Source organism: Microcaecilia unicolor, chromosome 5, assembly GCF_901765095.1.
Source record: "Microcaecilia unicolor chromosome 5, aMicUni1.1, whole genome shotgun sequence".
Lineage (NCBI taxonomy): Eukaryota > Metazoa > Chordata > Amphibia > Gymnophiona > Siphonopidae > Microcaecilia > Microcaecilia unicolor.
This window is the reverse complement of record NC_044035.1, coordinates 312688250-312711885: the sequence shown is the minus strand read 5'-3', so window position 1 is coordinate 312711885 and position 23636 is coordinate 312688250. Positions and strand designations below refer to the sequence as shown.

Here is a 23636-nt window from a genome sequence, read left to right as displayed (position 1 = left end):
TGCATTTTACTACGTCCATGCTGAAACCATTAGAGCATTCAGTGCACAATAACGTACGTGCAAACCCAGCACTAACCCCCTGGTAGCATCAGCCCCCTCGGTTATTAAACCACTGTAACTGGTCTAAGAAACAGCAGCAGCATGGGTGATAAAAGATTTTTGGAAGAAATCATCTTTCATATCTACATTAGTCACTCATGAAATACAGCATTTTTTAATGTTTATTTTTCAAGTTATTACACACTATTTCTAGAAATGAGTTAGCTGCTTGTGTTAATAATATGAATATTCCTCCATACTCACTTATGTGTAGTTCACAGGTACTATAAGTTCACCTACAGTTTCTATTGTAGAGCACTTGGTCTCAGACTTTCTGTGAAAGCACCACTATTGTGAAACACTTTACCCATGCCATAATGTTCAGAACAAAATCTAATATATTTTTGTAAAAGTCACGAGACACATTGTTTTGAGTTTTATTTTATGACAGTTTTAGATTAACATTACATTACAAGCAAGCACACTATCATTCAATATATTTAATAGATCATGTGCCTTGTCTTTTTGTTTAATGTTCTATTATGTATGTATATTTATGCTTCACTCAGAAGTTTTGAAAGCAGAATATAAAAGAAATCAAATGAAACAAATAGGGAAAAAGAATTAGGGATTTTATTTTTAAATAGATAAGTCAGAAGTAAAAAAAACAAAACAAACAAAAAATACTACCATCACCTTTATGGGGAATGCAGAGAAAAAAAATGCAACGAACAGTTCTGGAAGACAAAAATGGAAATTAGGGGGATCTGTGGGGCCATAGTACTATGGGAACTACTGCAAATGAGCAGTAAAAGGTTGTGAGGTCTTTCTAAAAAAGCTTGAGAGGAATCTGTCCACCCAGACCAAGTTGTCATGTGATCTATGTATGTGACTATGGTGAACTTCAGAAAACTGATGAGACTTGAAACTCATGCTTTAACCTGGACTCCACTAATGGTTAATAATCTAGATCAATAACATAGTAACATAGTAAATGACGGCAGAAAAAGACCTGCACGGTCCATCCAGTCTGCCCAACAAGATAAACTCATATGTGCTACTTTTTGTGTATACCTTACCTTGATTTGTATCTTGTCATTTTCAGGGCACAGACCGTAGAAGTCTGCCCAGCACTAGCCCCGCCTCCCAATCTCGGCTAAGCTTCTGAGGATCCATTCCTTCTGAACAGGATTCCTTTATGTTTATCCCACGCATGTTTGAATTCCTTTACCGTTTTCATCTCCACCACCTCCCGCGGAAGAGCATTCCAAGCATCCACCACTCTCTCCATGAAAAAATACTTCCTGACATTTTTCTTGAGTCTGCCCCCCTTCAATCTCATTTCATGTCCTCTAATTCTACCGCCTTCCCATCTACGGAAAAGGTTCATTTGCGGAGTAATACCTTTCAAATATTTGAACGTCTGTATCATATCACCCCTGTTTCTCCTTTCCTCCAGGGTATACATGACTATATTATATAATAAGTCCTTGGGACACACTCAGCTCAGTCAGGGTTTCAGAATATTCACAAAGAATATGCATTAGAGATTTCCAAACCAAGAGGGCTGTGTATGGAAATCTGTCTTAGGCATACTCATTTTAGCTATCCTGACAAATCAACTAGCAGGGTGTGCTCCAGGGACTAAGCAAAGAACTTGTCATCTTTTAAAAAAAAAAAAAAAATCCTAAGAGCAAATAGGACAAGATTATAAATTTAACACCGATTACCTCTAAGCAAAATGAGTTATTTCACACTTTTGTAAGAGGTGTTCAGAAACAAAAAATTTTCTGATGGATGATAGAAAGCAGTTACAAATCATACCTTGCAGTTATTAGGGTTCCTTTAATATGTGCCCTCACCATGCAAACTCCATTAGGGAGTCTAAACATAAAGACAGACATATTATGGAGCACAGGTCCTTGTGTCCTGTTGCAGATTTTTTTTTTTTAAAGATTCTGTGTCAGAAGTTAGTCAACTGCCACAGATTTTTTTTTTATTATTATTGCCATCACTGCAGTTTCAGCCTACCATCTGTGTCAATTACATGGTGACCTGTCAATTCTGCAACAAGGGCCAAAATTGCAGCTCTTACCCAAAAAAATGGTAGTACTTTATCATTTACACTAACTTTCCCAGACATGAGCCTGTGAAAATGTCACCAACTGCAATAAGGATATCTCATAGAGCATCATATGCACTAATGTGTTTGATCCCACGTGCAACCACTGTACATTAGCATACTATCCCATGTAACAAACTACATATCTAATTTTTTTTAATGGGGGGGGGGGGGGGGGGAACCCACCACACACAGATTTCATTCTCAATCAGCAGAAGGGGATAGCATAGCATTTCAAAAGACTAAATTACAGGAGGCACTGCCAAGTAAATAAAAGATTTTGATTTAGCGCATGCCTTTTCAGTGGTAGTGCAAGGCGCATTACATCCAGATACAGAATTTGTTAAAGGTAAGTTTAAGTGTATGTGACTCACCGCATCATTTTCTTTTTCATAAAAATAGACATATCTATTCAGAATTTCTATGAAAAGCTGAACTTGCAGTGAAGGGTCCATGCACTGATTTGCTATCTTTAGAGCTTTCTTCAAGCATTCCATGACTCGCTTGCCACTGTGAATCTAAAAAAGTAAAATGCCAAAGAAACACTCATTTCATTCTCAAGAGCTTGATTTGCCCATGGAAACACTTCACTTGTATTTGATAGAGCACTACACTTACATCACTAATTTTATCCGCACATGCATAAAACTGTATCTTCTAAAGTTAAACTGTACAACAGGAGAAATAAAACAAAGTTACTTACCTGTAACAGATGTCATTCGATGGCATAGTGCAGTGATTCTCAACCTGTGTTTCGCAAGCACCCAGGAGCTGTGTTGTGGGGCTAGCACACAGAGAAGCACTCCACCTCTGTTTTCTCTCCTCTCCTGCTGCATATCTTGCACTTCTTCCTTTCCTCCATAAGTCCAGTACCTCTCCCCTCCCCCAAGTGTGGCACTTCCTTGTCCTCCCTCAGTGCCCCCTGGTCCACAAAAACCTGATCATCATTGCCGCCACCCACAATGAAATCAGGTTTTTGTGCACCGAGGGTCACTAAGGGAGGACAAGAAAGAACTGCTACACTCGGAGGGGGGGTGGGTAGGGGAGTACTGGACATGTGTGGTGGAGGAGGACAGGAGAGATATCAGACCTTGGTTGAGGGAACAGGGGCAAAAGGAGGAACATGTTAGACTGTGGAGAACGGGGGTTAGGAGAAGGAAGAAGAGGTGATGGACCCATGGGGAGGAGATGGGGTAAGGGGAAGTGCAGTACCCATGGGGAGGAGATAGAAGAGGACAACGGAAGATGTGCTAGATCTTGGCTAAGGAAACAGGGGAAAGAGGAGGTACATGTCCCCCGTCCCCCCCCCCCCCCACACACACACACACACACACCATGGTCTGACATGTCAGACCGTGAAGATTGAGAGCTGAGGAGAGGGAGACATGCCAGACTGGAGGGCAGAGTATGAGAGAGAGATGCTGGCTTGCAGGGGAAGAAGGGAGATGCAGCTACACAAAACCCGATGCCATGCTCTTTCCCAGGTTGTATAGATAGTAAACCACACTTAGCAGGCTTTCACTTCTGGTGTTTAGTTTACCATCTACACAACCTGGGAAGGCACAGGGGATTGGTATTTGTATAGCCACATCTTCTGCTGCCAGGCTGCCTTCCATTCCGAGCTGCTGCCCTGCTGAACATTGAAGCTGCACTTTTTGGTGGTGGTGGGGGGGGGGGGGGGGGGACAGGGGTAACTGGGCCATAAGAAGTGTGTGTCTAACTCATAGGGCCCTTCACTCGGGTAACCCTTTAACCTTAAGGTTGATTTGCTGGCTGAAGCCTTATCTGTCTACATTGGATTTGGCATTAGTGACAGGGGCACTGGTTTTGTCATGTTTGGACTACTGCAATGTGTTACTATTACGGTTAACACAGAATGATCTCCAGTCCTTGAAGTTAACCCAAAACACAGAGAGAAAACTTGTCCATGGTCTAAGAAATTCTGATCATGTTACCTCTGTTTTAATTAAAATCCATTGGCTCCCAGTCAAGTTTAGGGTGCAATATAGCGTTGCTTCTGGTATTTAGGGTGTTGAATGGACTGGGCCCTCCTTATTTGCATCTCTGTTGGGTATAATATTGTGTTCCCAAGGGCCAGGTCTGCAGTTACTCAAGTCAGAGTGGGACTAAGAAGCTGGGACAAAGATTAGGCTTGTTTAGTTCATGCACTGCAAATGTGGAATAGTTTCTGCTCACTTACAGATGGGACAATCTGAAGGTGGTTAGACATGATTTGAAAATGTATTTATTTAAGGAAGTATATTTGTTGGGGGGGGGGGGGGGGTGCTGATAGAATTATTTAGTTCTGTGAATGTGGAATGTTCTTAGGAATTAAATTTGTTCTACAATTCTGTTGATTTCACTTTTATTTTACATCAGATTGTTTTTCAAAGCTGTGGTTTATAAATGTCACTAAATAAAAAAATGACACTGCTTCCTAATTATTGGGGACATTCTGCTGCACTAACAGTTTCCCTGACAGTGAGTGGGCCCCAAACAAATAATGAAGAGTTCATGGGCATCACTGTTAACTATTCTAACTATTATGTTAGCCCAAAATGACAAGACCTGAAGCCACGACATTTTTTTTTTTCAGGAAATTAAAGACAAAAAAATTAATAAAAGAAAATTTTGAGATCAGCATCAAGTAGACAAAAAGTAACAGTTCTACAAAACTTTTTGGGAAAGGCTTTGTGTTCATGTTCATTTGGCTGAGCAGAAAAAAAAACAGCCAAGGGGGATGGATAACTGCTGCTGCAGGAAGGATTATGCAAGTTCAGAAATTTATAATATTTCTAAAATGAGATCTGAAAGAGCTTTTCTTTCTGGGTGCTTTTGGATGATGTCGCCTGTTCGTGCCCAAATCTGCTTGTCAATGAAGAATGGGTTATCGTGTGGCACAGTCTTTACACATATGTACAGTACATTCTAAAATCCTATAAACCTTTTCAGTTCTACATTCATGTTGATAATGTGTGCACATGATATATAAATTAAGGCAGAAGAAACATTTTAATATAAGAAGTTGAGCTACAGTTTAATTCAAAGACTAAGGAAATGCTGAAAAACACACGTTTTGAAAAGAGCATTGCTTCTTCATACTTCGCATGCATGACATAACTGGAAAAGAACAGGTGTCAGGAGTTTTTAAATACAGCTTTAACAGTAACTAAAAAGCTGACAGGGCTTCACTGGTATATATTTTAAAAAAAACCAAGATATTTAGTATAAAACAAAGGAAAGAAATAACAATTAACTGAGAAAGTAAAGGACAGAGAGAACTCTGAAAATATGATATCGGCTAAGTACACAGAAATCTGAACACAGGATAGACAGCACACGTGAAGGGTAATTTTATAAAGGGATGTGTCTAGGCAGGAAAAGCATATAAGCACAATAAGAGCATAATATACATCAAAGTGCCTTTATAGAAGACTCCCCGGGAAAGTAAGGTGTGTGTGTGTGTGTGTGTCTGTGGGTGTCAACTGCTGCAAGCCAAATCTAACCCACATATTCAATGCCAGGGCCATGTCTAGGCACCAACATACAATAGCCTCATTAGTTGCAAACCCAGATAGCAAAGTAGGCAAAGGGGACTGCACAAATAGCAATCTGTGTGCTTAGCTAGTTATTCAAGACTTATTTGTTTATTGAAATAACGATGTACTAAGTCAGCTTTGATAGATTATGAATGATGCTGTACTTCTTCCTAGTGTTGGCCTAGTTTTTATTTTATACTGTAATCTGATTGATCCTTTGGTGGTAAATAGTGAAACAGAAATTTCTATTGTATTGCTGGTGCCTTGATTCCCCCAACTCCGCCCACAGATCACCCCAGCATTAATTGCACAATGTTGTAACAGTCAAAAAGATGTTCAGAAGCACTGTACAGTTAATTGCCACTGAATATCTGAGGACAGCCCAATGATCAGGCCGTGGCAGCCAGTTTGAAAGCACAGCTGGCATAGGCAGAAGATTGCTCCTACCCCTTCACCACTAGGGGAGCCTACAGGTACGTGGAGAATAATGTAATCCTGTTCAGGAGGAAGGGAAGGGCGGAGTTTGGATTACCAATCGTCAGATAACCAAAGGTCAGATCGAGACTTTACTGCAAATACATTCCAACTTCACCCTTGCTCCGCCCAAACCATAACCCCAAGAACACCAATACTCCATTTTGTCTGTGCATATTTGGCAATAAAGTTTTGCAAAAGCTATTTTCCGCTTGTAAAACATGCTTGAAACATGGGAAATGCTTTATACAGTTACCACCTAATTATAGATTGGTAAAGTCTATATTAAATTACCTCTATTTTAATTAATATCCTGTTATTTTTAACAAAACGTGCTGACTTAAGGGTAGACTAAAGGAGATGAGTTACCAAAGTCCAGGAAGTACAGCTAGGAGATGTGGAAGAATGCAATCATCCTGAAAGAAGGCCATAAGAAAGTGAGGCAGAACGAAGGTAAATAATGGCCCAGTATAATTCAGATTCCCACTGGATGATGGCTCTGGATTGCAGTAACTAAATTCTAAATTACAAAACTATTTTAAAAAGAAATACAGTCAAGAAAGAAAACCAATGTAGAAAAAGATTTTCCACATTTTTTTTTCATACCTCCTCTCCATTCTTGTCAGTATTCCGCCCAGACCAAAACAGATGTGCACAGGTGCTCACAGCTCGGCACTGGTCAGGCTTTTTAAGAAGCTTTGATGCAGCCAGTGCACACTGAGTCCTCAAAGGCTCATGATTCTCCTCGCTGAAACACTTCATTCTCTCAAATGTCCCAATTATCAGTGTAATTGCTGCCAGCTGTGCTTTTGAATCACCGATTTCATCTTCATACAAAGAAAATGCCTGAAGTAAAAAAAAATTAGGAGGGAAAAGAATACAAAACTTTACGCATTTTCCTTGGCAGGATTGGTAAAATACAATTCTAGAGAAATTTTCTATTACATTTCCAATAGAGAGTTCACATATTATTGTACATCATACTACTTTTGAGAAATGGATGGATCTCAATGACAATGGTTCAAACGTTAGCTCAGGCAATCTACATTCAAAGAGAATGCAGATTCAGTCCAACTCCAAGGTTAATAGCAAAAGCATTCACAGTGCAACTTGTCAGAATGATATGAATGTGCTGCATACCTCAGACTATATAAATATGTGGGATTCTTTAAATAACCATGTGGAATTAAAACAACATTAAGAATTTTCAAAGTCATTTCCAAGGAAATGGGCTTTTACAAAACTGCTTGCCTGATACAGAAGTAAACTACACATGTCTAGCTGTGAGGAAGCATTTCCAAAGACCAAAGCTAGGGTGAGGTTTGTATGTGCATACTCTTGGAGGTACAAAAGTCAACATATGTGTACTTTATAGTGCAGAAAAAAAACATTGTGTACTAGACAGCATGGTAAAATTATGTATAATCATACCTGATAATTTTCTTTCCATTAATCATAGCTGATCAATCCATAGACTGGTGGGTTGTGTCCATCTACCAGCAGGTGGAGATAGAGAGCAAACTTTTGCCTCCCTATATGTGGTCATGTGCTGCCGGAAACTCCTCAGTATGTCGATATCAAAGCTCCATCCGCAGGACTCAGCACTTAGAGAATTACACCCACGAAGGGACACTCTGCCCAGCTCACCACCGCCGAAACGGGGGAGGGGAATTAACCCAGCTCATCCCCACACAAGTGGGGGAGGGGAATCCGTCCAGCTCATCCCCGCGGAGCGGGGGAGGGACACCACACCCGCCGATGCGGGGGGATCTGGCTTATCCTGCAACCGCAACCGCGGGAGGAGCTGACTGACCCTAACACCGCCGAAGCGGGAGGGGTACAAAACTGCCCTACAGCCGCACGAAGCGGGAGGGAGTGCCGGCAGAATTTTAAGTCTCAATCCAGCCCCGTAAAACGGAGGGGAGAGGAATGCAGCAGCTCACTGTAACACAAACTCGTCTTAACTCTTGAAGAATCCAAGTGAAAAACTTGAACACGAAGTCTTTCTGAAGTAACTGAAGACTGAACTTGAACCTGAAATGCAACCAGAATAAAAACAGTACAGATATCTGGGAGGGGCTATGGATTGATCAGCTATGATTAATGGAAAGAAAATTATCAGGTATGATTATACATAATTTTACCTTCCATATCATCAAGCTGATCAATCCATAGACTGGTGGGATGTACCGAAGCAGTACTCACCCAGGGCGGGACATAGAAATCCCTGACCGCAACACTGAAGCTCCAAACCGGGCCTCCGCCCGAGCAGCCACAGTCAAGCGGTAATGCTTGGAGAATGTATGGGCCGAAGCCCAAGTTGCCGCCTTGCATATCTCTTCCAAGGAGACGGAACCGGCCTCTGCCATCGAGGCCGCCTGAGCTCTTGTGGAGTGAGCCTTCAGCTGTATAGGCGGCACCTTCCCCGCAGCCACATAAGCCGCTGCAATGGCTTCCTTGACCCATCTTGCCACTGTAGGCTTAGCAGCCTGCAGACCCCTACGAGGACCTGCATACAGGACAAACAGATGATCCGATTTCCGGAAATCATTGGTCACTTCCAAGTATCTGATGATGACTCGTCTCACATCCAGATATTTAAGAGCAGAGTACTCCTCTGGGTAGTCCTCCCTACGAAAGGAAGGGAGACAGAGCTGCTGATTCACATGGAAGCGAGAAACAATCTTGGGCAGAAAGGAAGGCACTGTGCGAATAGTCACACCTGCCTCAGCGAACTGCAGAAAAGGCTCTCGACATGAGAGCGCCTGGAGCTCGGAAACTCTTCTGGCTGAAGTGATAGCCACCAAAAAGACTGCTTTCAACGTCAGGTCTTTCAGAGATGCCCTTGACAAGGGTTCAAACGGCGGCTTCTGCAATGCTCTTAGCACCAGGTTGAGATTCCACGCAGGCACCACTGAGTGCAGAGGAGGGCGCAGGTGATTAACTCCCTTGAGAAAGCGCACCACATCTGGCTGCGAAGCCAGGGAAGCACCCTTCAGGCGGCCCCTGAAGCAAGCCAGAGCCGCTACCTGGACTTTAAGGGAACTGAGCGACAGGCGTTTCTCCAGACCTTCTTGCAGGAACGCCAACACTGAAGAAATTGGAGCAGTGAAGGGAGAAAGTGAGCCTGCTTCACACCATGCTGCAAAGATACGCCAAACCCTGGCGTAGGCAGTAGAAGTAGAGCGTTCCTCGCTCTCAGCATAGTGGCGATGACCTTGTCTGAGAAGCCCTTCTTCCTCAGACGCTGCCGCTCAATAGCCAGGCCGTAAGACCAAAGGGAGAGGGATCCTCCATCACCACGGGACCCTGATGTAACCGGCCCTGCTCCACTGACAGCCGCAGAGGATCGTCGACTGAGAGCCTGATCAAGTCCGCATACCAGGGACGTCTGGGCCAATCCGGACCCACCAGGATTACCCTGCCGGGATGCTTTGCCACCCGGTCTAGCACCCTGCCCAACATGGGCCAGGGCGGGAACACATAGAGGAGCTCTTGTGTCGGCCACTGTTGGAGAAGAGCATCTACTCCCAGGGATCGAGGGTCCCGTCCTCTGCTGAAAAAGCGCGGCACTTGGCAATTGGCCGATGACGCCATCAGATCTAGGCTCGGCTGGCCCCAGCGCTTCGTGATGTCCAAGAACGCCTGAGCATATAGTTGCCACTCTCCGGGCTCCAAGGTATGGCGACTGAGAAAGTCCGCCTTGACATTCATGACTCCGGCAATGTGGGCCGCTGAAAGCTGCTCCAGGTTCGCTTCCGCCCACTGGCAAAGACTCATAACCTCCTTGGCTAGAGGGGCGCTCTTGGTACCTCCCTGGCGGTTGATATAGGCCACAGCCGTGGCATTGCCCGACAGGACCCGTACAGGCTACAACACCAGTACCGGGATGAACTCCAATAACACCAACCGAATGGCTCTGAGTTCCAGGAGTTTGATAGACCACTTGCCTCTGCAGGAGACTAGAGCCCCTGCGCTGTCCCTCCCAAGCAGTGGGCTCCCCAGCCCATCAAAGAGGCGTCTGTCGTGACGACAATCCACTCCGAGGTCACCAGAGGCAATCCTGCAGACAACTTGTCTGTCTGCGTCCACCAGCTCAGCGCCTTGCGCACTGCTGGGTCCACGGGAAGGCGCACAGCATAATCCTCCGACATCGGAGTCCAGCGCAGCAGCAGAGATAGCTGTAGTGGTCTCATATGAGCCCTGGCCCAGGGCACTACTTCCATCGTGGCCGTCATAGAGCCCAACAGCTGCACGTAGTCCCAAGCCCGAATAGGAGAGGCTACTAGGAACTAGTCCACCTGAGCCTGAAGCTTGACAATCCGATTGTCTGGCAGGAACACTCTGCCCACTTGGGTGTCGAATCGAACTCCCAGATACTCCAGGGACTGAGTCGGGCGCAGCTGGCTCTTCTTCCAGTTGATGATCCATCCCAGGGAGCTCACAAGAGCAACTACCCGGTCCATAGCTTTGCCGCACTCTGCATAAGAGGGGGCTCGGATCAACCAGTCGTCCAGAAAAGGATGGACTTGTACTCCTTCCTTTAGCAGGAAGGCCGCTAAGACCCCCATTACTTTGGAAAAGGTCCGCGGAGCAGTAGCCAACCCGAAAGGGAGGGCTCTGAACTGGAAGTGTCGTCTCAGGACTGAAAAACGCAGAAAGCGTTGGAGAGGAGGCCAGATGGGAATATGCAGGTACGCTTCCTTGATGTCCAAGGAAGCCAAGAACTCTCCTGCCTTCACTGCCGCTATAACAGAGCGGAGAGTCTCCATGCGAAAGTGCCTCACTTTCCAGGCCCGATTGACCCCTTTGAGGTCGAGGATAGGCCGGACAGAACCTCCTTTCTTTGGAACCACAAAGTAAATGGAGTAACGTCCCTTGCCAATCTGATTTTTTGGCACCGGAACGACCGCACCCAGGCGGATCAGGTTGTCCAAGGTCTGCTGCACTGCCACAGCTTGACCGGAGACTTGCAGGGAGAGAGTACAAACCCGTCTCTTAAGGGTTGGCAGAACTCTAGCTTGTAGCCGTCTCTGATGACTTCCAGCACCCACGCGTTTGAAGTTATAGTGGTCCACTCGCCCAGAAACGAGGACAGCCGTCCTCCAATCTGCACTGGGGCGTGGACCAAGGCCCCGGCATTGGGTACGAGACCCTGGGGGAGGACCGGAGGGAGCACCTCCGGGACGGCGGTCTCTGCGAAAGGAATGCTGCTTGGGGGAGAAATTCCTCTTGAAGGAAGAGGGGGCAGAGGAACCCGACTTGCCCGGGCGGTACCGACGGGCTTCCAGCAACCGTCCTCTGGAGGTACCGGGACGAGTACTAGCCCGAGCCCTGACCTCTGGTAATTTCTTGCCCTTAGACGTGCCGAGATCGGACACGATTTTGTCCAGCTCGACCCCAAAGAGCAGCTTGCCTTTAAAAGGCAATCTAGCCAGGCGGGATTTAGAGGCGTGGTCAGCAGACCAATGTTTCAGCCAAAGCCACCGCCGCGCAGAGACTGTCTGAGCCATGCCTTTAGCTGAGGCTCTCAAGACATCATACAGCAAGTCTGCCAAATAGGCTAAGCCCGATTCCAGGGCCGGCCAATCAGCCCTCAAGGAAGGATCCGAGGGGGAAGCCCGCTGCACCATAGTCAGGCACGCCCTGGCCACATAGGAGCCGCAAACTGAGGCCTGCAAACTTAAAGCAGCTGCCTCAAAGGACGACCTTAAGGCCGCCTCCAATCTTCTGTCTTGGGCGTCCTTTAGGGCCGTGCCACCTTCCACCGGCAACGCCGTTTTCTTAGTCACCGCAGTGATTAAAGAATCCACGGTAGGCCACAGATAGGCCTCACGTTCACTCACAGCCAAAGGATAGAGGCGGGACATAGCCCTAGCCACTTTAAGGCTCGTTTCCGGGACATCCCATTGAGCCGCAATTAAGGTGTGCATGGCATCATGCACGTGGAAGGATCTAGGCGGGCGCTTCGTCCCCAGCATAATGGCAGAGCCAACAGGGGCTGAGGGAGAGACGTCCTCCGGAGAGGAAATCTTCAAAGTGTCCATGGCCTGTAAAAACAGGTTGGGCAAATCCTCTGGGCTAAAAAGCCGCGCTGCAGAGGGGTCATCCGCTCCATCCGAGCGGGGATCTATCTCCTCCAAGGAATCCGCAAAGGACCGTTGGGAGACCTCAGACACGCTGCCCTCATCTACATCGGAGGAGACAAAGTCCTCCAAGGCCTGGAAATCAACCCGAGGGCGTTTACCTCTGGGAACCTCAACCTCTTTATCAGAAGAGGGAGCAGGGGCAGCGTTTTGCATGAGGAAAGCCTGATGCAGCAGCAAAACAAACTCGGGGGAGAAACCCCCCAGACTGTGCACTTCCGCAGCCTGGGCAACAGCCCTAGACGCACTCTCAACCAGCGCTCGCAATAGCGGGGGAGAGACATGCTGCGCATCCAAAATGGCGTCCGGCGCGAAACTCCGCGAAGGAGCCGCGCGGGAAGAACGGCGCTTAACTTTAGCCGCTTGTGCCGTCGCCCAAAGTAAGGGCGTTCATGGCATTAATGTCTCCAACCTCAAGGGCGGCCCACGAAGAAGCCGTCCGAGCCGCGTGGCCGGCCAAGATGGCGGAGGCGAGGAGCGGGGGATGGGCGTTTATGGCGGGAAAAAAACCGCCACGCCGGAGGAACGACCGGGACATTCATCGGTCACTAAACTGTCACCCATCAAGGGCGAATCAGGTTGTAAAACCCCCGCATCCCCTCTAGAAGCGCTCCAGCGATCCGGGGAGCGACCCTTTGCGCCCTCGCCCTCCGACGCCATATGCCACGAGGAGAAGAATCGGGGAACCCCCTGCCCGCTATAAAAAGGTAAAATTACCTGCTTGCCGCTCCGAGCTGTAACGAACTGGTGTCCCAGTGAGTAGCTGCAATGAACGTTTAAAGAAACGTCGAATTAAACGCCTTTAAAGACGTTTAAAATTTTTTTTTTTTTTTTTTTTTTTTTTTATTTAAAACGGAGCCAGCAGGAGGGGGGGAGAAAAGGAGGGACCTGGCACCACCAGGTTTGCACTTGCTCAAAAGAGCCCTCAACCCCAGGCCTCAACAAAACCTAAGGATTAGGCTTGGAGGCCTAGCCAGAGCTGCTGCTGTGTGTGACCACCACCTGCTGAGATAGAGAACATACTGGGGAGTTTCCGGCAGCACATGACCACATATAGGGAGGCAAAAGTTTGCTCTCTATCTCCACCTGCTGGTAGATGGACACAACCCACCAGTCTATGGATTGATCAGCTTGATGATATGGAAGTGTAATTATGCTTCCATTGTTTCCTGAAACAATTGTCTCAGCAGCAAAACCTGAACTGCTGCGGAAGATTAGGAGCAATCCTAGGGCATGAATGCTGCAGTGCTGCCTAATTTGTCATACCTGCTAGCAGAAGGGAAAGATGCAGGTGGTGAGTTGATGGAGTAGGAGAGAACAGAAAAGGAGGGAAGTTAGCAATAGGAAAATGGGTGTGATCGGGAACAAAAGGGGTGCAAGTGAAAGAGGTGATGGGGTATAAGCAGGTGAGGTGGGAATCAGAATAAAAAGACAAGTGGGGGAAGGCTGGAAGTAGGACTACCATCGTCCTAGAAATATTATTTCTGACACCATCTGTCATACCCTGCGCATCCCTCTTTATCCAGCACTTCAAATTACCTAAAGGACCAGATGCCAAAGAGGATACTGCCCACTCCTGCCACTTAGTGTGGACACCTCCCCCCACCCCACCCCCCTTGATGTCCTCCAATACCAATTGATTTGTTCTTCAGGCAGTCCATGATATACACCAGTGATTTTCAACCTTTTTCATCTCATGGCACATTTACAAGGTGCAAACATTGGCGAGGCACACCACTGTAATCTAAACCATGCCCACCGGTCCGTGCTAAGATCCATTTCATCCCCACCCTTACCTGTAACCTGGTATTGGAGGAAATCAAACCTAAGCTTTCCTTGGAAGCTCAAATGACAATTTCACATCATGCAAAGGGACATTGTGCTTTACAAGGTCAAAGGTCAATGCAGAAGAGGAAGACAACCAAGACAATGGAGTGATACAGTAACAGCTATGGATGCCATTCTATCAATGATTAGCAGCCTGCCGAAAGACTGAAACCGGTTCAGCGCAACAATCCAGAGGGATGTCATGAGTCAACAACTCAATGGCACTTAACATATGGCTCTTTGCTTGAGATGTTTTGGGACCCCTACTCTTCAGAATTCTGGTAAGCTAAAGGATACAAAGCGAGGCATTTTCGATATGACGTCTAAGTCTGACTGTGGGCGTTTTGCGCTAATCTTCTCAAATCCAAATAGCAAATGTAATCATTTTCAAAACATGAAAATGTCTATTTTTTCCCCCCAAAATACCATTTGTAACAAGGTTCTCTGCTCTGTGCGTTTTTTTTCTTTTCAGGCCATTTAAAAAAAAACAACCCCAAAAACGTATAAGTGAAGAACATAGAAAACTGAGCCATTGGGATGTAGGAGAGGCCTTCATTTTTAGCTGACTGTTCCCCCAGATCTCCCAGGACAGCAATAGGGTACTCTAGGGGGCACTGTTGTGGACTTCATATAAATGCTCCGAAGGTACACATCTCATCATTGCTCCCTTATCTTCTCTAATGAGCAATCCAAAACCCACTACCCCCAACTGTACATCACTACAATAGCCCTTATGAGTGAAGAGGACACCTACACGTGGGTACAGTGGGTTTCTGCTCAGTTTTGGAAGGCTCACAGTTATACCACAAGTGTAACAGGTAGAGGGACGTATGGACCTGGGTCCACCTGTCTACAGTGCACTGCACCCATTCACTACACTACTCCAGGGATCTGAATGCTGCTGTAATGGACCTGGCTATAACATCTGAGGCTGTCATAGAGGTTATTTTTATACACATTTTTTGGGAGTGGGAAGGGGTCAGTGACCACTGGAGGAGTAAGGGCATCATCCCTGAATCCCTCCAGTGGTCATTTAGGGCACCTTTTTGTGTCTTATTCATTAGAAAAACAGATCTAGACTAAAACATTGAAGGATTTGTTCCATTATGGCTGTAAACATCCTTAGGCATGCTTCTAAGCCCGCCCTAATTACACCTTCAAAAAGCCCCAACATGCCCCCTTGTGATTTGGACGCACTGCAGACTATATGCATAGACAGACATCTGCAAAACAGGTTTTGAAAATACAGATTTGGATATTTTGAGAAGAAATCTATCCAAATGGTGCTTTGACACTTGCTGGATGTTTTTCTCTTTTGAAAATTAGCCCAGAGTGATCCAGAAAATATCACTGCAGTAAGTTAAAGATTTAGGGTGTTCTTCTGAAAGAAAATTGCTGTAACCACAAACAGCCCACATTCTATCAAAATGTCAAAGCATAAATCAAGGCTAATACTCCCACTGGCCAAAATATAGAAAATATTACTACTGAACAGGAAGAGGACATAAGTATTGCCATACTGGGAAAGGCCGAAGGTCAATGAAGCCCAGCATCCTGTATCCAACAGTGGCAAATCCAGGTTACAAGTACCTGGCAAGATCCCAAAAGAGTACAATACATTTTATGCTGCTCTGTGTAAAAGAACACATCAGAAAGGTAGCAATTAAAAGAACAACTAAATAGCAATTTTAAAATAAGATGATAGAACAAGTTCACCTTTAAACAACTGTTTCAACATGTGTTTGTGCATTTGAATAAAAATCATACTTGTACTCTGCATATTATGACCCTGAAAAATTACCAAGATCAATGTGAAAGATATGAAGATGGATGGTCAGCGAGTATGTTGTTACCTGGGACATAAACTCGTATGCTACAGTCTCGTGATTCTCAAATCCAATTTCTCCAGCCGCAAGAGCTCCTTGGAGGAAGAGCCGTAATGGCAATTCTGCCAATTCTGCTTTGATCAAAGCGCTGATAGTATGATGTGCAAATGAAAATATCTTCTGGCACTTCTTTTCCCACTTATCATCCTAAATGAAGAAAACCATAGCTCAGAATAAGCAGCCATGTTTAAAGAAAGAAACTCACAGGGACAAATAACCAAAAGCATAATATGCACCAACTCCCAGAAAACCAACTGCAACCATGACTATGTAACAAATGCAGCTTCCTACTCGATGTTATTTTGTAGTTAGGTCATGGCGAGTTACATTCCCATACTTCACATTAGAGCATGACATGGGGACAAAATTTATCCCCATCCCCACCCCGTCTCTGCAGGCCCTGTCTCCGTCCCCGCCCCATCCCCGTGGGCTCCGCTCTCATCTGCAGAAACCTCAAACACTTATGATTTTATATTTAAATCTTTTTATTAAATTATTAAAAGGAATATGTTGTGCAACTGTTGTGTATAAATTACAAATAGAAAATAATAACAACCATCCCACCACCCTTTACCCTTCCAACCCCAACAATAGCTGATTTCTACTACTCCAAGGAATCCTAATCCATCCTGTTAATTGTCCAGGGGTACAAAATGCAACCCAAGAGTATGCCCAAGAATTGAGAAATATGCCCTATGAAGCGCTGTTATGATTTTTTAATCTGTGGATGAATAAGTCATCAACAATCTCAGGATTCAGTCTAGCTTTCCTGACTTCTACAGTCCCTCCTGCAACAGAAGATGTCTTCTTAGAAGATGTGCTGGTAGCAGGATGTACAGGATCCCCCATGCAAATTTTGCTAGCTGTGGCCAGCACGTTTGCTTGTTTTTCCAAAAAAAATAAAATATGGTCATCTGCATCAAACATAAATAACAGTCCAGTTCATTAACACGCTTCAAAGTAGAAAGTGACACAGAGACAAAGTTTGTCCCAGTCCTCACAGGCTCTGTTCTCATCCCCGCCCCGTGGGATCCGTCCCTGCCCTGTCCCCATCCCAGCGGTTACCGCGGGTTCCCATGTCATTCTCTAGTTTACATAACAGTTGGGTCTAAGCCGGCACAGGAGGAAGAAGTGACCCAATGTGAAGTGGTTCACTTCCCCCCTTCTCTTGCTACGGAAGTTCAGCAGGGGAGGGGGGATGAAAGTGAGCAGAGCCACTGCTTCCTGTGAAGAATTCTATGTATCCTGCGAGGGTGGAGAATTCTGTGCAAAATTCCCCCAGGAGTAGCTCATGCCTTTTCACTGGTAGCTTAAGTATGTTACACTCAAATATAGTAGGTATTTCAGCATCTCCAGAAACCTACAATCTAAGGGCTAGAGTGACTAAATTGTACTAATATGCCATTAATTTGACATCAAGTTATTAATAAATAGGCCCCACTGACAATAAACTGACTTTTATTAGACCACAATAACATGAAATAAATCACTAACACATTAATATATATAGCCCTATGTTTGTACCTGAGGCAACAGAGATCACAGGGACCATCCAAAGGATCAGAACTCTGGTTCTTAGTCTTCTGCTCTAATCACTAGGACCCTGATGCTCAAAACTCCGGCACTGTTGTGAACAGCATCATAAAAATACTGCTGGCACAGCGCAGAACACCACTACTCTAATACTCAACGTTAATGAGATGCAAATATAGGCGCACTCATAGCGTTGAGCATTAGAGAGTTTGGCGGGAGAATTGTGCTTTGGCATGGGAAGATTGTGCTTGGTGCATGCGAAGAAGAGTTCTGTGGTAAACTTGGCTCCTGTGTACATGCGTCTGGTACAAGCCTAAAGTGAAGCACACATTGGTGTCTGTTTTCTGCAGCCTAAATATAAGCATTATTAATTTTTTTTTTAACTTGGATGCTTATGTTTAGATGCAGAAAACAGCCACCAATGCATGCTTTCATTTTGGGCGTTTTTAATTTTTTTTTTTTTTTTTTTAGCTTGGACACTTTAAATTTAGACGCAGGAAGCAGATGCCAATGCGTGCTTACGCTTGGGTTGGGTCTGCTGTTTCTCACAACCAGCATTTAAGGGCTTGCACGGGCTTCCTTCTGCTTCCAAAAGCAATCAAATTCGGCAGATTTTGCAAAAAGAATCATGAGAGACGCATGAGAATCATGAGACATTCTCTTTTCCACTTGACTACATTAGCATGCTACTTGCTTTGTCTGCACACTCATTTGTTCCTGCGCTCCATGCCTCTGAACATTCTACGCTGGTAAATGCGGGTGCTAGTATGGCGCTAATGGATTAGCACCCGTGTTTACTTTTGAGCATCTGGGCTTAGACTACTCAAATCTTAAACAAAAACGTCACTCTGACAACAAAGCCTGAAAACTGGAAAAGAGGAAACCGTTAGAAAGGGCAATCATCAAGGAAATAAAGGTAACCAGAACTGTTTTGAATGAACCCCTGATGTTCCTAAACTATAGATAGAAACTTTTAAGTTACTTGAATGGAAAGTGTTTCTTGAATTTGTTGTCTTGGAAGCTGATGCAGTGCTCCTCAACCCAGCCAATCAGGTTTTCAGGATAACCACAATGAATATGCAGGAGTGATCTCTCTCATGCATATTCATTGTGAATATCCTGAAAATCTGACTGGCTGGGTGTACCCTGAGGACTAGATTGAGGAGCATCGATTTGTGACACCATTACCTTTTCAATATCTACTCCTGGGGGAATTCTGCACACAATTTTAAAATTCTGAAAAATTCTAGATAGTTTATTTGTTGTACTTTAGGGTCCAGCCTCCCCAGTACCCTACAGTTCTCTCTCCCTCTAACTCTCAGCAAGGCAATACCAGTACCTCTCCTCCTTTCCTAGCAGGCTCATATCCTCTTATTCATTCTCTTCCTCCTCAGCTTTCCTTATTTCTCACCCCTTCCCCACGCTAAACTTGATCCCCCTACACACAGCTTGTTGTGCCCCTTTCCCCATGGTATCCTCAAGCCTGCCCCAGTGCCCCTCAGCCCTTTTTTGCTACTTATCTGAGTTTTTTTTTTTTATGCCCCTGGTCTCTTCCTGTCTCCCCTGCAGAGACTGCATGGCAAGAGGTGGTGGTAGCACAAGGCTGTATACTGAGCCGGGTCCTTTTTCTTCTGCTGGCCTAGGCCCAGCTGTTCATTTGAACCGCTTGAGGTCTGGATAGCTGTGCAGCTCAAACAAACAGGTCAGGTCTAGGCCAGCACAGCATGAAGATGCAGTTGAAGTGCAGCTCTGCACTCCTCCTTTTCTTGCTGTGTGATGGGGGGGTGGAAGGGGGGTAAGGGATTAAGGAGAGGCACTGATGCCAGTACTTGTGCAGAATTCTCTATAGGAAGTATAGTATTATGAACATGTGGAGAATTCTGCAAAAAATTCCTCCAGAAGAAAATATCCCAACACTATTAAATATAAGACTGACTTAGAAATAGTAGCCTAGTGGTTAGTGCAGCGGACTTTGATCCTGGCGAACTGGGATTGATTCTCACTGCAGCTCCTTGTGACTCTGGGCAAGTCACTTAACCTTCCATTGCCTAAGGTACAAATAAATACCTGTATATACTATGTAAACCACCTTGAATGTAGTTGCAAAAAAACACAGAAAGCTGGTATGTCAAGTCCCATTTCCTTTCCCTTATCTTCTTTAACTGGGCCCTCTCCCTCTTTTAGAATGAATTTTCCTAAAATTTAAATATTCTTTTACAGTATAAATCCAGAAAGATTATTTCTCAAACATTTGCTAGCTAGAAAGTGAAATGCTGATATACAGCAATTCCCAGATTGGCCTGTCTACACCGTCACAGGTGGTCAATTCCTTGTCTCTCAAATGCTTATTACTTCTTATTTATTTGTTACATTTGTATCCCACATTTTCTATTTGTAGGCTCAATGTGGCTTACATCTTGAAATATTTTCTTCCAACCAGCTATAGAATTACAAGCGAATTTATATTTCATATTTGCATACAAGAAGACATAGTAAAAACTATGATACCTTTTATTGAACTTGATATAGTACATAAGATTTTGAGATCACACAGGTCATATACATTTTCTCCTTATACCCCCTACATACATACCTATACACAAACACCTGCATATTTCAAGGCTCGTAAATGAAGGATATTAGAAAAGGGATAGTGAATAAGACCGCAAATACTATAACGCCTCTATCGCTCCACTGTGCGACCACAACCTTGAGTATTGTGTTCAGTCCTGGTCGCCGTATCTCAAAAAAGATATAGCAGAATTAGAAAAGATTCATAAAAGAGCGACCAAAATGATAAAGAGAATGGAACTCCTCTTGTATGAGGAAAGGCTAAAGAGGTTAGGGCTCTTCAGCTTAGAAAAGAGACAGATGAGGAGAGATATGATTGAGGTCTACAAAATCCTGAGTAGTGTAGAACGAGTAGAAGTAAAGGGTGTTATGATTAGAGACATAAGCACTGCAAAAAGAGGGTAAAGCAAACACACAAAAGAAGGACAGAGTCGAAGGGTAACACTGGTAATTTCAGCAAACCGTTTCACCAAAAGCTAAGCGGAAAAGCCAGGTTTTCTGCTCAGTTTTAAAATCCTTAAAAGAGGAATTACTACAGAGAAAAAGAGGGAGATTGTTCCAGGTATGAGGAGCCAGGAAGAAGAATGCGCTGTGATGGGTTGATTCCATGTGGGCATGTTTTGGAGAAGGCAGAACTAAGCGGTTATCGTTTAATGAATGGAGGATTTGGGAGGGAGTAATAAGGAAAGTTAAACAAGAGAGAAAGTCAGGGATACCAAGTCTAGAGGCCTTGAAAGTGAGGGTGACAATTTTATAAGTGATTCTTTACTCAAAAGAGAGCCAATGATATTGTTTCAGCAGAGGCGAAGTATGATCATAGTGACAGGCATGGCAAAGTAATCTGATGGCTGTGTTCTGGAACGATTGAAGTTTCTTTAGTGCATTACGATGTATACCAGCATAAGCAACATCACAATAATCAAGACAGGTGGTAAAAAAAAAAAAAAAAAAAGAAGAGGATTAGTGCATGGAATTGTGAAGTATCAAAGTTGTGATGAACACCCAGCTGGTGAAAAACTAGTTTTGGTCAAGTGAGAGATCTATGGCAAAAAAAAAAAAAAAAAAGAAAGTGAGGAATTGAGAATAATACCTAAATAATACCTAAATAATGAAAGGTAGGTACTGGTGTAATAGATGTGCCAAATAGAGTGATGGGGGATGGAGAAGGGAAAGTTGAACCAGAGAACCAACAGGTAACAGTTGTTATCCGGATTTAGCACCAATTGATGATCGCTTAGCTAGCTAGCTAGGAACAAGGGAAGGCGAGGAAGAGGTGAAAGGAAAGAGCAGCAGAATGTCATCAGCATAAAGATAAGCAGAGATTCTGAAGGATTGTATGAGAGCAGTGAGGGAGAAGAGATTAAAAAAAAGAGGAGAGAGTATAGACCCCTGGCATACACCTCAATGTTTTCTCTCCACTGAGATGTTGTGTCAGAGAGAATGACCTGAAATGTGCAATGAGATAGAAAGGAAGTGAACCAAGAAAAAAACGGTACCAGTGATGCCTAAGAAAGATAAACATGCGAGTAAGAGGGAATGGTCAACCAGATCAAAAGTGGCAGAAAGGTCTATCGAGACTGCCAGTACCTTTCTATATTGGTCCAAGTGGAAATTGAGTTCACTGATAAGTGCTGCCATGATGGTTTCTGTACTGTGGTGAGACCTGATGCCAGATTGACAGGGATGTAAAGCAAAAATGTTTTTAGAAAAGGATGTGGATAAACACAATTTTTTCTAGCACTTTTGACATATAACTAAGATTTGAAACTGGGCAATGATAACTAGGAATAGTAGGATCAAGTGAGGGCTTTTTAACATGGGATAGACTACTGCTTGCTTCCAGAAATTTATTTATTTATTGCATTTGAATCCCACATTTTCCCACCTATTGGTAGGTTCAATTTGGCTTACATTATGATTAAATGCCAACCCTATTCTTGAAATCAGGGACTTGGTATGAGGAGAGGCTCAGATTAGTCAAGGACAGTAGAATGGGCAATAACTAACTCCAGTACCTTAAGCCAGGAAGAGGAAAATCACAAGGGCAGTAGTTGCCCTCTGTTGTATCCATAGTATGTTTTTAATGCATAATTTTATTGTACTTATGTCTTGTTTTTCTGTTTACCACTTCATTTCTTTTTAACTAGCAGTATATCAACTAAATAACTGGCCACCCCCTCCACAGCACTGGGAAAGGGAATCTCCAGCAAAAATCACCACTAGCCAGAGGGAGGAATGGCAGGAGATGGGGGAGATGGGGGAGTTAGAATATATTGCACTAAATGAAAAATTAGATATAATAGGCATCTCTGAGACCTGGTGGAAGGAGGATAACCAGTGGGACACTGTCATACCGGGGTACAAATTATATCGTAGTGATAGGGTGAATCGGATTGGTGGAGGGGTAGCATTGTATATTAACGAGAGCCTTGAATCAAATAGATTGAAAATTCTGCAGGAAGCAAAACACTCCTTGGAATCACTGTGGATTGAAATTCCATGTGCAAAGGGGAAAAGGATAGTGATAGGAGTGTACTACCGTCCGCCTGGCCAGGACGAACAGACGGATGCGGAAATGTTAAAGGAAATCAGGGACGCAAACAAACTGGGCAACACAATAATAATGGGGGATTTCAATTACCCGCATATAGACTGGGGTAATGTAACATCTGTACACGCAAGGGACATAAGATTTCTTGATGAAATCAAGGACAGCTTCATGGAACAGCTAGTTCAGGAGCCGACAAGAGAAGGAAAAATACTAGACTTAGTCCTTAGTGGTGCTCATGATCTAGTGCAGGGGGTAACGATACGAGGGCCGCTTGATAACAGTGATCATAATATGATCGGTTTTGATATTGGCATTGAAGGAAGTGAAACTAGGAAATCAAGTACGCTAGCGTTTAACTATAGAAAAGGTGATTACGACAAAATGAGAAAAATGGTGAAAAAAAGACTGAAAGGAGCAGCTCGCAGAGTAAAAAACTTGCATCAGGCGTGGATGCTGTTTAAAAACGCCATCCTGGAGGTTCAGGACAAATATATTCCACGTATTAGAAAAAAGGGAAAAAAGACTAAACGTCAGCCGGCGTGGCTAAACAGTAAGATAAAGGAAATCATTAGAGCCAAAAAACAATCCTTCAGAAAGTGGAGAAGAGAACCAACTGAAAGTAACAGGATAGATCATAAGGAATGCCAAGCCAAATGCAAAGCGGAGATAAGGAGGGCAAAAAAGGACTTTGAGAAGAAATTAGCGTTGGAAGCAAAAATACATAGTAAAAACTTTTTTAGATACATTAAAAGCAGGAAACCGGCCAAAGAGTCGGTTGGGCCGCTGGACGAAAATGGTGTTAAAGGGGCGATCAAGGAGGACAAAGCCGTAGCGGAGAAATTAAACGAATTCTTTGCTTCGGTCTTCACCGAGGAGGATTTGGGGGGGACACCGGTGCCGGAAAGAATATTTGAAGCGGGGGAATCGGAGAAACTAAACAAATTCTCT

General features: G+C 44.4%; 1 protein-coding gene across 1 annotated transcript in view; it reads right to left on the bottom strand.

The window, feature by feature from the left end:
* VPS35 (VPS35 retromer complex component) overlaps positions 1–23636 on the bottom strand; it is a 131323-nt gene that overhangs the window by 5187 nt on the left and 102500 nt on the right. The window contains exons 14-16 of the mRNA XM_030204390.1: positions 16001–16180; positions 6781–7020; positions 2536–2679 (exon numbers count right to left, since the gene is read on the bottom strand). Coding sequence (XP_030060250.1) covers positions 2536–2679; positions 6781–7020; positions 16001–16180 — 564 coding nt within the window. The remainder of the gene's footprint in view (positions 1–2535; positions 2680–6780; positions 7021–16000; positions 16181–23636) is intronic.